Source organism: Micropterus dolomieu, linkage group LG16 (assembly GCF_021292245.1).
Source record: "Micropterus dolomieu isolate WLL.071019.BEF.003 ecotype Adirondacks linkage group LG16, ASM2129224v1, whole genome shotgun sequence".
Lineage (NCBI taxonomy): Eukaryota > Metazoa > Chordata > Actinopteri > Centrarchiformes > Centrarchidae > Micropterus > Micropterus dolomieu.
In genome coordinates, this window is record NC_060165.1 from 8,557,953 (window position 1) to 8,572,567 (window position 14,615).

At 38.5% G+C, this 14,615-nt stretch overlaps 1 protein-coding gene across 1 annotated transcript in view; it reads right to left on the reverse strand.

Annotated features, from left to right (window-relative positions):
* The window catches only part of cerk (ceramide kinase), a 39,600-nt gene that overhangs the window by 20,736 nt on the left and 4,249 nt on the right, over nucleotides 1-14,615 (reverse strand). The window contains exons 2-5 of the mRNA XM_046072721.1: nucleotides 4,862-4,999; nucleotides 3,092-3,214; nucleotides 950-1,075; nucleotides 251-317 (exon numbers count right to left, since the gene is read on the reverse strand). Coding sequence (XP_045928677.1) covers nucleotides 251-317; nucleotides 950-1,075; nucleotides 3,092-3,214; nucleotides 4,862-4,999 — 454 coding nt within the window. The remainder of the gene's footprint in view (nucleotides 1-250; nucleotides 318-949; nucleotides 1,076-3,091; nucleotides 3,215-4,861; nucleotides 5,000-14,615) is intronic.

Consider the following 14,615-nt stretch of genomic DNA (forward strand, 5'->3'; position numbering starts at 1 on the left):
AAATGGTGAACATTGTAAACATCATACCTGCTTAACATCATCATGTAAGCATACTGACATTAGCATTTAGCTCAAAGCAGCAGCAAGTACAGCCTCACAGAGACTCTTAATCTTGTTTTTCTGTATATTTACTTTGTTTGTTCTTTAAATTTCATCTGGTAAATGTCTCTTAATTATTTACATTTCAGTGCACGATACAAACATCTTGGTTTTGTGTCGTCTGTGAAGCCCTTTGTATAATAGAACTCACCCGTCATATTTATCTAGATTGGCCTCAGTTTTCAAGTGGTCCCTGGCATGATTGGCCCGCTCTGTAACTATGGATACAAATCAAATGGCGTTAAAAAGTGTTAGCACAAGTTCAATTAAAGGGAATGTACAGACAAAATAACTAGACTCAAGCATGCTGTTATTGCCATTTGAAATACAAGACAAAAACTGCACTTTTGAAACATCCACTGAAACCCATTGTGCAGATTAATGTTCAGAAAAAGCGAAAGGCACAGTGGCACAAAGCAACCTAATTCAGCTATTGTATATTAGCCCGCAAAATGAGCCCTGGGCCCACAAAAACAAAGACAATATTTCAACAGTAAATCTGTTTACCAGGCATATAATATCAACACAAATACAATCCTGCATAGCAGCTGTAGGAAGCGAGTGAATAGTATTCACCCTGATGGACCATCAATACACTAGAGTATGTGTAGCTGTAGCAAACACTTATTGAATAATAGATGTGTTTGGATACCCAGGCTTATCAACTATCACAGCTTCCATTAAGGTAGTGACGTGATTAATGGCACTATAAGCCAAATCATATCCTTGCAAGCCTCTTCTGTCCCTGCGAGAGGCCCCAGTGGCAGTGGAGATCTATATGTTGGCCACTGAGCCTCATTTTTTATTTAAATGTTAAAAAAAAAAAAACCCGCTACTGATAGGAACCCACCAATCACGTCGGCTGAGATGCAGGCGCGGCGAAACAGTGGAGCCACCTTCTGCTCGTAAATACGCTTCCCGCACCGCTTTCCCCCGTAGGGATTGATGTACACCAGAAGGCTCTTCGGTCGGTTGGCTGCAAAGTGAGGGAGGGGTATGAGATAGTCATTAAAAAGGCTCAGCGTTTACCTTTTTATTATTTTTTTTATTTACTAATCTGTAACTGACAGGAGCTTGATGAAGTTTTCATTAACCAGAGACCTTTCTTAAAATGCTCAGTCAAACTGACTTGTGCCCAACACACGCTGCTCAAGAAATAAATGGTGTGTCTGCTGACTTTAGGAGGCGTGTGAAGCAATTCAGAGGTTCTGCATCATTCTGTGATAAACCAACAACGTGCAGCGATGGAGAATGCTAAATGGCTTGTTTATGGCTGCTGTGGACAACAAACTGAGATACAGCAGCTGCTCAAATTGAAAATGAATGGATTGGGATCAAGTGTTAAATGAGAACAGAGAAATATAGGGTGCAGTATTGTTTGGCAATAAGACAAAAGTTCCATTAGATTACATAAATGGATTGTCAATGGGTGACATAAAGGTGTACTGTGGAGACTAACACTACTGAACACACTAAGGCATCTTCACAATGAGTGCAGTTAATTTTCTTGAATTGATTCATCCTGCCAGGCAAAATGGGGCCAAGTAGACCATTTCAAATGGGTTAAACCCCATCTTACACGCTAATGTCGACATGCTGGATACACATTAAATCCTGTAGAACTCAATCATGGAATCACATTCTAAGTGTAAAACACTGTATTTTGCACTCAACTACGTCAAAATATAACGCTCAATATGGTGTGACTTATAGTGTAATAACATTTTTATGGTCATGTAATATGTTAATACATGATTGGAAAACATTAAATTCCTTACATCTTCAGGTTGATGTTTGGCAAACAGTAATATGTTTTGTGTTTAAAAAGCATACGTAATACGTATGAGACGGATTTCTAAGAGCTCATCAGGACAGTAAGCTGGACTCAAGCAATAATACAGACATCCTTTTCATGCTTCACGTCTGAGCCAGCCAGAGAGATTTTTTTTAAACACTATACTCTATTATTGTAACACCTCCATTTCTATGTTATCAGACTGTTGCTGGCTCCATTCTGTATGTCTGTGTTTGTGAGGTACTGTCTAGAAGAGAAATGCATGAGGGGCAACCTCTATTGGAGGTTTGCCTCTGGTCTCTCTGGCACTGATACTACTGAAGAGAATGAAATGTTTATTTTTATGGACAGTAATGCACACTTCTTTACAGTCTGATTAAGGAATGATTACCTGCTCTTTGTTATTACAGTTTCTTGGTCTTGGTGATCTTCATCTGTAAAGTGTTCACTTACATTTTCCATCAATTCCCTTTTTGTTTGCCTCAAACACAATTGATGTATCCCACAGTATGTGTAGATTTTCAGATTGACTGGAGGCAGTGTCATTTAGGTATAGTGAGTAAAGATAGAGAGATAAGTTGAGGTTTTCCTTGGGCACAACAGTAGCTTGTACGGTGGTTCCTAAAGAAGTAGTCCATAAACTACTCAGAAAATTGTAGTGTATATCCCATGTTCTCACTGCTGTCTGCCATTAAAATTGCTTGAGATATAAAAAGGCCTGATCCTCACAGAACGTTTATTCCCCAATATGCTGAATATACTATACAGCACATCACCTACTCGTCCAATCTTAGCCTGACTAACAAAAAATTTGATATTTCTAAACTACTGTCTCTATAAAAAAAACAACAACAACAAAAAACAAGTCTAAATGTTTGGCATGGACTAATCATTCTCCAAAGTTCCCTATGGAAGTATATAATGTAATTCACAGTATTAGCTTTATCAAGCTTGCTACTTACACACGAGAATGTGCTACTGAATACACTTGTGCTACAGTGACATTTGCCCTTTGGTCCTATGAATTGTCTGTATTTGCAATTTTATATGTATTTGTCCTAGTACTCAACTCATCCAGATTACATACGTGTCACTTTTAAGGCGCCTATGTCAATATACTGATTCTGATTAAGGTTCTGACTGGAGTCCAAAGTACATCACCACAGCTGTAACACAACATCATTAAACAGAACATACTGAGCAATAATAGTTGCTCATTGATAACTTGGATCCACTGGTCGCAGAGTCCCTGATTGGCGCAGTGGAAGGTGACATCACTACACCGCCACTGGTGCCGTTTTGTCCTTCTAACATAGGAAACTGTAGAGAAACAAAACAGAAGGAAAGAACAGTGAGTGTGAGATAAAGACAATAAAAAAAAATAAAAAAAAAGAATATGCCTTGCCATACTAGGATTTGTTTTAAATATTTGTCATAGGTTCTCAGTGGCAATGGCTTACATATTACATTTCACACAGACATTTTAAGTAATGTCTGCACGGATTGAACCTTCAACCTTTCTGTTACACTCTAACCACTACCACTTACCAACCGACACCTCATAGAATGGAAAAAGGAGTATCAACAGAAGAAAGATGGTGTCATCAAAACAAGATAACCGCTGTTCTGATTTCAGGAGATAACACCAAATGTGCTAAATAAAGCCTTACCTTCCCAGATAGGAATCACTGTGAAACACCCATCATAGCTTGTGACCTATAATTTGGGGAGTATTTTGGGGCTCTGGGGCAGGTCTTTTTACATCAGCAGAGAGGTATCATACCTTCCATACTGCCCATCTATTCATTTTGCACAGACTACATTCAGTGCTACCTGGCTTTGCTACAGTGCAGATTTGGCCTGAGAATGAACCCTGGCTTTATCCTTACCAGCCAAGTCAATCAGATATGTGAATGAGTAAGAAATGAGGGCATGTGGGAAATGAAAAAGAAGTCAGTTAAGTAAAACAGGTCTCTGCTGATAGTCAGACAAAAAGTAGAGATGGAGTCGCATAATATCCTGCTGGGGAACATTACTGAAATATTTACATTAAGGACCAAAAATTCACTCGCTAAGCACTTTGACAGCAGATTCACTCGGTAAGCATTTCAAAGTCAAATTATCACACTAAGCATTCTTTTCATCAGATAGAAAAGTTAACTTTTCAAGTTTGCAAGTTCTTCATTCCAAATCCCTTATAGTACCTCGTACTTTCAGTGGGGTAGGCAGTGCGACGTTCAGATTGGGTCTAAAATCATCCTTTAATAAGTTACATAATCAGGATGTAAGTGATTGAACGTGTCTTTGAAGCCAAGTTTCCCCAGATCATGGGAATGCAGTCAAATCAGACTCAACACACTTATATGCCAGTAAAAGCTCACATTAGTGAGGTAAGTTTTTTCACATTTTCTGTGATAAATCATGTAAATCCGATCTTGTTTGTATATAATCTAATGGCTCAAAATTAAGCATTAGTAAGTCACCGGCACGCTGCCATCTTAGACCCAGTCAGCTAAGCTGCGTGGGGCTCTCTTAATGCATTACTTTCAGACTGTAGAGCTGTCTACAGGCTTTTTTCCAGTGTCGGAACACTTGTGATTGGTGGAGCTGAACACAGGCTATTGGCACACTTGCCCACAATGTAACTGTGATGTGGCATTAACCTACTAAAGTAAAAATGAAAGGGACAGTGATGAAAACTGGCTTCAAGTAATGTGGTTAGAAAAAACAAAAGACACTACTTCTTAAAAAAGGAGCTCTTCAGCGATTAAGGATCGCACTTCCATAAAGATGCAAAATCATTGCAGTAGAAGCTGAGATATCCTGTCTTTATATTCTTTAACATTCAGAGCCACAGAAGACATACAACTGTTATCAGAGGCCAAGTAGCGTGAGTAAATTGACTTTGAAGTGAACAAAATCAGTGGAATGTCCCTTAAAGTATGTATATCAGCATATATTTTATACCTGTGAATGCATGGGGATACATCTGGGAGTCCTGCTTTGCTTTTTTCTGACTCCTCTTGGTCTCTGTGTTGCCTTTGTCATCATCTTTGGTCTTGCGGACAGCCACTATTTCACAAACCTGGACTGCATGGCTGTGGGCTGGACAGAGATGAATCAGTTCATATTTTACTCAACTGCATTACACAATAACAAAGCATGATGCTCTTTTGCTGGCACAGTTAGTCTGTATAATGCATTCTCACATGTACACAGACATACATTGACAAACCAAAGCTACTGTGAAAGTGATTAGATGGACTGACAAACTGCAAATTCTTTGTTTTCACCGCTCTTATCAGCCTTGTTTCCAGATGTAACGGGCAGCTGTTTCAGTAACACACATTGTGGCTAGTTGAAAAAGTTGACAGGCCAGATATTTCCCTCAGGAGTTCATGGAGACCAAAGAGCTAAAAGTAGAGTGAATATTGGACTAACATTTGTCAAATGAGACCCTACTTAATGCTAATATTGCTCTGGATCTGTTGGATGTGTAAATAGTCAACTGTTTGCCAATAAGTTAGCATCTCTTAAAAGATGATAATATGGTAGTGTTGTGTTTACAGCTGTTTCTGTTGCCCTCAAGAGGCTAAATAATAGTAAATGAAAGTTCAAGTAAGTTTAGGTTTCCCTTAATTAATTCAGCTTAATCTATTCAGTTACAGATGTATGTGTGTTAAGATGACCTTAGATTGGCAGCCTATCATTCATTTCACAAACAGAAAACTTAATGACTTTAGCTTTTCTTCTTTCCCACGGGAACAGGATTCAGGCTGCTGGCTTACAATGACTTTGGCAGCGTTTGAATGGTCTGTTCATTAACAGAATTTGTCAAGTATGGTGGGATCTGGTACCTCCTGGCAGTGAGGAGTTGGGGTGGTTCAGGTGCTTTAAAGAGCTGCTAAGTGAAATAAAAGAATTTAATAGTTGTTCAATTACTGTGTTTGAAAGACCGAGTTAAATGAAAGAGATTTTGGGGAAATTGTTTCTTTTCAAATCCATACTGGTAAGTGAGGACAAGTTGTTACTATGTGAGCACAGGCATCCAGATCAAGGCAATGTGAAATCATTAAAGAATAGCATAAATACCCAAGACATGGACTGTAAAAAGATGCAACTCAATGCTAACAAGACGATGCCTAAATATTCTCCGCTAAATCTCATAATAGCTGTCCCTTGTGAACTGTCTGTATTTACATCCAGAAATCCTCAGCGTGCAAGCCTATAAGATGGCTACGCTACTAACGGAACAAATTCAAAAGTACACTTTGTACCAGGAAAGGACAATATTACTTGCAATGAGTTTAACTGACCTCTTCAACTGCACTACATACACCATTCCAGTCTCTCTTACAAATTTATTCAGCTGATATGGTGAAATGGATGGGAGGAAGGCATGACATATTATTTCTCTCCTGGGAGTCTGAGGGAATAGGATTTCATTTCTTTCTCAAATAAAAATGATGTGCCATCCAGGCATGAATAACTTTATGGCCATCGATATTCACACTTTGACAAATAGGAAGAGTTATGGGCATGTGGGTAATGACTTTATTTCAGAAAAAAAAATAAATGAGGAATTTCATTCCAACTATTTGAAAAATGGCACCTAGTGCTCTGCCAAAGTGATTGTTGGTGTTGAATTAAAATATATAATAGATTACTGAAAATTATTGTGACATATACATTGCATACGTTTTCTGAACTGCTTATGCTGTTCAGCCTATGTAGGCTATCTGTACATATAATAATGTTCAATTCTCCTGACCTGGATGTCTGAGAACAAGTGAGCAGAACCTTTTTACTGAGGTTACATATTTCTTCTTTCAAAATAATTCATCAGCTACAACTTTGAGGTTCTGGTTGACCAGCTCTGTCAAAAGTGCCTTTAAACAACTCCAAAGCCTCCACACCTTCAGTATTTAACATATTGAGGAATAGAAAACAAGAATTGTGGTTTGACAAGCAAGCAAGCTTAACCTTAGACCTGGTGACTGCACACAGCACTATAAGTCCTGGGCTAACACTGAAGTTGGATAACCTCAAGCTCAGAACAAAACACTGGTATTTCATGAATGTAAGCTTAACAGCGGCTAACAACATGTAAAAGAATAATTCATCTGCAGTTGCCAGTTTAGGGGGTATTATCTAATTTCATTGTCTTACTTGTGCTAATGCAAAAGTATGTTGACCCATGTGAGTTCATTTTTCCAGAGCCAATGCTTCCTAAACTATGTTAGAACTATGCTGTGTTATTGTCGCATTGAATGAAGACGTGCAATGTAATTTGGCTTGTTCCATTATCCAACTTGTACAATGAAGATTGAACAAGAACGTCTAAAACCGGAAACAGATACAGTTCGCCTTCAAAATAAAATGTTCGCGTTTTTAAACTGTTCTTTTAAGGATAGCTAAACTTAATAAATAAACAAATGGCATAGCTTTAATATTGAGCTCATTGTGGTACACAAGGACACAACAGAAAGGTTGAGTCAACCTTTCTCCATTTTAAGTGGTCGTAAGTGTGACTTCTATATTGCCAGCTTTTCTTAAATTTCCATTTTCCGGTAAAAAATGTATTCTGTTAAAGGGCCTATAATGGCTCATTACTGACGATAAGATCTAGGTTAATAGGTTAATACCTGTGGATATTTTCTGAGTACCTTAAACAAACAAATCAGTGAGGAAGTTTAGAGATTGAGCTGTTGATTTAAGCACACCTTCTCACACATCATGACATTGTGGGTAGTACAACCCAGCAGCAAGATAGCGGAGACTCAATTCTACTTGTTATTTCTGTTGTGCGACATGTTATACTGATAGTTAGGCTAATTTAGATGTGCTGACAAAACAGACTCTGTGTATTTAAGTGGATAATCTAACATGTCAAAAATCATTTCATGCAAGCGTGCACAGATAAGCCAAAACAGATTATCTTTGGTAAAATGTTGCACGTTGATAATGGCTATAGTCAGAACGAACCAAAGATTACAGGAAAGTGTATTAAATTTGAGATGATTCAACATGAAATCTTGCTGTTTTGTTTCATATCTGAGCACCAAACTTGTGCCAGAGTTGTGCCAAATCATTCGGTGGAGTATATTAAAATCTCTCGTATTTTACACATATAAAGTTTGTTATCTTAAGCTCTCTGGTTTACAGTGAAATCGATAAAAAATGATAAATGCATGAAATCTTCTTGTGTGATAGCTAAGGTAGGAAATCTACTTCTGTCAAAGCCAAAAAGCCAACAGGCGGCATCTTTCTCTCTCTAGTCAGCCCTGTCCTTTGAACAACTTGATGAAATTAACCCTAGAATCTCGCAAAAAGCCAACAAATCCAGTGAACTATGCGATGGAAGGAACTGGAAACAATAGCTGACATCCCCACATTCTATCGCTGCTCCAAAAACCCTGCCACACACACACATTCACAACAGCATAAACACACACACACACGCACACAATAATCCCACACATACCCACACACAGATTCCCTACTTTTTAGCTCAGTGCAGTCCCTAAGCTACATGCTAAGCCCTCGGCCATACAAGGCAGATCCTCTCTGCTCTGCTCTGACATACTTTTCTTTGTGCTTGAAAAGAATCTTAGCGCTGGCAGTCAGCCAGTGTGTGCTGCTTATTCATACCACAGGGCTCAGTGAGTTACTGCGAGCCGGAGAGGTCTGCTACCTGCAAAAATCCCCATTTCAGGAACTGGAGGGCTAAGGGTTTATTTTCTAATGTCTGGAACTTGTGTTGTTGCTGCAGAGCTAAGGTGATACCAAAAACACTGATATAGAAGACTGGTGCCATTTAGGGTAATGTAATAGATTGTGTCTAGCTTTCATTTTCTGAAATGAGTGATTCGTTTTTTTATCATGTTTTTCCATCACTTTAAAAATAAAAACAATCTAGCAACCAAGCCAGTGCTTGACTTTACAGCTGCTTCAGTGTGAGAGGACGAGCCCCAACATCTCCAAGCGTTAAAGCATAAGTAATCAGTCATGAGAAGGACAACCTAGATAAATAGCACAAAAATTAAAAACAAACATTATTACTGTTGCTTCAACTATAGGCCAAGGCATAAGTGATTAAATTAGTGTGACCTGGAGCGTGACACTTTGTGTTTGAGTTACTGACTCATGATTACCGGCAGAGCCCATAGTAAACATCTGACACTGCCAGGTGATATTGATATCAATGTTTTCATATATTGCCATAGAGTTCTAAATATGTGAGTCCTGAAATGATAAATTTTTTCAAACTTTAATCTGATTTTTTAAAGAAGTATGTACATAATTTACAAGATTTATAGATATGATTCCTTTGATTGCCATGGAAATAAGGCCAAGTTTACAGAGACAACCACATGGAATGAGACAAGGAGCAACACAAACACTAATTCCCTAACTCTGGCATGTGTAACTCTATCTATGTGCAAGACAGGACATGGACCTCAAATTCTGGCAATGGCAGTGTGTTGCTTTGCCCCGAGTGTGAACGTAATCCCTAACTCTGGCAGTGTTAGTGCCTTTCTCTACTGGGCCAGAAACACCCAAGCCCTCAGGGCCCACAGTGCTACTGTTTTCCATCCTCATCACGTGAGATGGATTAACACCTGCAACGCACTGTTACAATCTGTTAAAAGGGCCAGTTTGCAGATTCACAATCTGTGAATATGTATTGCACAAAACTGTATACACTAGTGGTTCCCAAGATACATAAGCCTCCAGGCTGTGAGCAGTTTAACCAAAACTGTGATTATTCCCTCTCAGAGGTCTATAGGTAAAAATATCCAGTAATTTATATTTTTTTCTGCTCTCTCAACTTGTTGGTTAGCTTGTGACCCCTCAGATTTATGTTGGGACACCTTGCTAAGAACCATAGTCCTATGTTGGAAACCACTGCTATAAAAACAGTCCAGTTTGTAAATACTACATGTCAACACTATGTTCATTCCAATACTAAATGTGATAATGCAAGCACAAGCAACCTTTAGTCACTGTTCAGCCCATGACTGTATGTCCCAGGTGTGGGATATGGGAAAGTCTGCCTATGCCAGAGTGCACTGACTAGTGTAGCAGTTTAAGTATGTCATATTATGAGAATAACATAGGCACAAACTTTAATATTTAGTGAAATGGCCCTTTACAAGTCCAACAGTATGCAACAAGGATTGAGAGCAACTGATCTTAGCAATAATTGTATCTTATAATAATGGAAGAGAGGATCTTTGTGTTAACGTTATAGAGCTTAAGAGGTCAGTTAAATTTAGCTCTTTTGGTAGAAATAATATCCACTATGTAATTCAAGAGCATGGCTCTGAAGAAGACCTGTTGTTCATTCTCAAACACTCGTTTTGGTGTACAAAAGGACCCTACATGTTACAAAATGGTACCCTTCTTGCAAGTCAATTTTTGCACCCCTGTCTTTTTGTATTTTCAAAAGTACTATTATTTAATCCGAGCGATACAAATTTATCTGTTTTGTTTTATAAATCTTTGGTGTTTCTTCTGCCAATTTGGAATGGCCAATTTCACATGATCCCTCACAAGACCACACCCGAGAGTGGCATGGTGAAATTAATTTACATGTCTTCCTGAAAAATTTGATTGGTGAACATAGTGCCTGCTTGCAGGGCTGGCTGGTGAGCGACTGCAGTTAGCATTGCGTTGCTTAGGATTCTACATTATCGCTGAATGATATGCGTAATAAATCATATTATATTATTATTTTGACAGATGTGGGAAAGGTAATTTTTGTGTTTTATTTTCAGTGAAAAAAATCAGTGTATGATTTTGAAGTGATTTTTGCTGGGGTCTGTAACAAACAAGAACGTTTCCCTACATCTGGAGAACATGATTTGTAGGCCAGGGCAACTCCGTAGCACTGCAGTGTTTTCACTTACATTAAAGTGATGCAACACATTTTACCTTTATCAAACAATTACAGCTCCTGCAATTTGGATATTGTACTTGGCCATAGTGATTTTGATAATTCGTTACAGTTGTTTGTTCAGCCCTACTGTACATCATTAAATAAAATGTTATTTAAGTTAGTTAACTTTGTTACACCCCTGTCACTCAATAAACTCATTAGCTCTCTTGCTAACTGGACACAAGTTCACAGTTAATGCTTTTGATTTAGGGTTCGGCTTTCGTTGCCTCAAAGGTCAGGGCTGTCAATAGGGAATGCTTTTTTGGTACACAGAATTGCACAGATTTACTTCGTCCCCACAAGTCACAAGCCACCAATTTTGGTAATTCCATTGAAATAAATTTTGCCATTTTGAATGGCAGAAGCCCCGCTGCTTAAATGATGAGCTACCTTAAATGATTTTAGCTGTGTGATGTTAAACTACATTGGTAGAATTTTACATTTATGGTGGATCAATAAATACCTTGGCCGGTTATACATCTGTGAAAAATGTTTCGAATGGATGATCCTACTCATCCTGCAGAGTGAATGACAGGATTCCACTGAAAGTACTGGCTTCCTACACAGCGCCTCACAACACCACCTCATCACACCCTAGATGTTTCACACATGGGTGGGAAGAGACCCAACCCCAGACAATCTCTAATGTAAAAACTATGAAGAGGTGTACGGCAGATATGGAGGTGATCTTGAAGAGTTTGATCTTAACTCAGTATATATTCATGTGTGTGTGCACAAGAGATTTGTGCTTGTGTATGTGATATCTCTGACAGCTCAGCACCTAGCCTCACCTTCTTTTAGTCCTCTGACAACAAGAAGCTGTCATCATATTCATATTCTGCTGTTGTTCTCTGCACCCCTCCCTTTACACAGTGGATCAGTATGTAATCCCTTTATTGTTACTGTGGTTTGGCACTGACAATGTGTTAGAGGACAAGCCAGTGCAAGCTTAAGGAAATGCTTGCGTTCTTAGGCGTTCCCACTCTATTTATGTTGTTTTTATGCCTTTCCTGTTTTTCTTTTACATATTGCAATCCAGGTGACATATATTACAGATGCAAGAGAGGGGATAAGATTGAACTAAGGCTGTGAAACTGATAAAACTGTTTATGTTGTCGATGACGCAACCTAATATGCAAGCATTTTTGGAATCATGTTGGATATTAGTTGCAGAGGGGTCCATGTATGCAAGTGCTGTACAGCAATATATCCCTAACTATTGGAGTTTTTATCAAACAAGGTGGATGTCCTACAATGGAGAGGATAGTTTTGCACTTCTTTGTCACTCAACCACACCAACACGGCATCATCCAGGTCATTGATTCATTGTGTAATTAGCTTTAGAGGTCCTGCTCTTTACTCCTGTTGAACCAAGCCGGGGGTAAATAAACACAATCTATGTAATGAAAGGGCCTGTATTGCTGCCAGTAATGCAGCATAAACCGCAGTTTCCCCAATCTCCACCTGTCGTTTTCTGGCTGTGTTTATTTCTCTGTATCTCTCTCACTCCCTCCGCAGCCGTCTCTCAATGTACAGACAGGGCTGTGCATTGAGCACCAGCTTTAGATTACAAAGCACAGATCTGCCTGGGTACACATGGCAGTGAGCTGTCAAACAAGACATGTGGAATTCTCCCAAGCACAATAGGTTTGTTAAGCCAAAGCTTAGACAAACAGATGGAGAGGAAAGGAAAGGACTGCAAAGGTGGAAGGTATAACAGGAGAACAGACACTAGGGGTGCAATGCTAGTTGACTACCTATGCCAAAAGCACCAGTACTAAACTAGTGTTTAGTGCCAATTAGCAAATGTTAGCGTTCTAACACGTTCAACTAAAATAGTGACAGTGGTAAATAAACCAGCTAAACATCAGTGTGTTGGCATTGCATGGCAAGTCGTTTTAACATTATTCTTTAAAACTTACTAGTTGCTATTTAAAAGCTACTTGTACTTAATTATTAGTTACTAGTAAACTATTCCATTAGTTACTTGTAACTATTTTTTAGTAACTAATTGCCATTGAATCAATGGGGTTCTGCAGTTCAGATATCACTTATTCATTAGTTACCAATTAAATAGTTACATCTCAATTTTACTGGTGTTTATTATTAGATACTAGTGCTTATTTTTTAGTTACTAGTAACTATTCCATTCTTACTAGTAATAATTTAAATGTTACTATCGACTATATTACTAGTCATTTATTAATGACTAGTCATTTGACTAGTCATTAATTAATTAATTAACTAAACCAAAGTAAATTGGAAATAGTTACTAGTAAATAATGAATAGGCGATATCTGAACTGCAGAGCCCCATTGATTTCAATGCCAAAAACCTGCATAAAATAAGTACTAGTATAAAATTGTCACTAGTAAGATGGGAAAAGTTAATAGGAACTAATAAATAAGTACTAGTAGCTTTTTAATAGCAACTAGTAAGTTTTAAGGACAAAATTTTAAAACGGCTTTGTGAGCATGTTAGGGTGCTGATGTTAGCATTTAGCTCACAGAGCTGCTAGCATGGCTATAGTCTTCACTTTTTCAAAACTTTTAAGGTCTGCACAAAAACATGTAGCTGTGTTTTGCTTGTTACTTGTTACATGTGGTTTTTGCTCTCAGATTTTATTACAGAGGGTATTCTGTGATCCTGACACCCTATTTCAGCATGATTTGCAATGCTTCCAGTATCGCTATAAGTGAATCCTTGACTGTAACGTGTTGGATCTGTATTCAGCTGTGCCATATGGGAAAGCAAATATCTAAAAACCCCCCTGGCCAAGAGAGATATCCAGGCTTAGAAGGCCTGAGGAAGTACTACTCCCTAAGCATAGTGATTTGGAGGAAAGGGGAGATGCTCTCTAAAGCATATGCCATGATTTATTCCAGATTTTCCTCCAAGATGGGATCGTGCATTGTATCAGAGGAGTGACTCAGGCGTTATGTGGACATAGGATTTGCTCTAGGCTCAGGGGCATGCCATCTCAGCAATTGGATATTGTTTGTGTGTCTGTGTGAGAGCAAATCTGTGTGTAAACAAATAACAACCTTTTCTAGGATACCCCTGTCCTGTTCTCTACTCAGCACATCTGACTGATGGATGCTCTGATTTGACCAAATCCACTTGAATGTCAAGCAGTAATATCCACTAATAGTTGTCTAAACCGAAGCATCAAGACCAACGTGATGTTTACCGCTTATAACAATTTCTCTTGGCATTTATGGCACTTGGGTGTCAGCTTGATGGTAGGGAAAATATATTGGGCAAAAATGGAAAACATGAGCTGAAGAAGACCTGTCAAATTTGAATCATGCTGCGTGATTTTCCGCTATCAGCCGGGATTAACTTTTTCTGTCTTCTCTTTGATACAGTGGATTCACTTATTTTTCTAAACTTCTAAATATTACTTGATAGAAAATGTTAAATTTGCACCAACTAGTCTAACATGTCGGCTTCCATCTATTATATTTCATCTGATATCCCGGCTTGCTTTGTCACATTTTTTATTTTTCATTTTCAATCAATTCAAGTGGAAAGTGACATTGTAAGTGACAAAGACAATTAGCCCATCCTACTCCTGACTCACTTACTTTTGCATTATTTCTACTGTTGTGGGCACTGGACCTGTGACCATGTGGGTAAGGGGCTAGAGTTTGGAAACCTTGCCAATTGCCTTTCAAACACATTTCACCAATTAGTCTCCGACAGCTTTAAATCTAAGGTAAACACACAGAGAAGGAAGTGCACAGAGAGGGAAGTGTGGAATACTTGTGAAAGTAAACA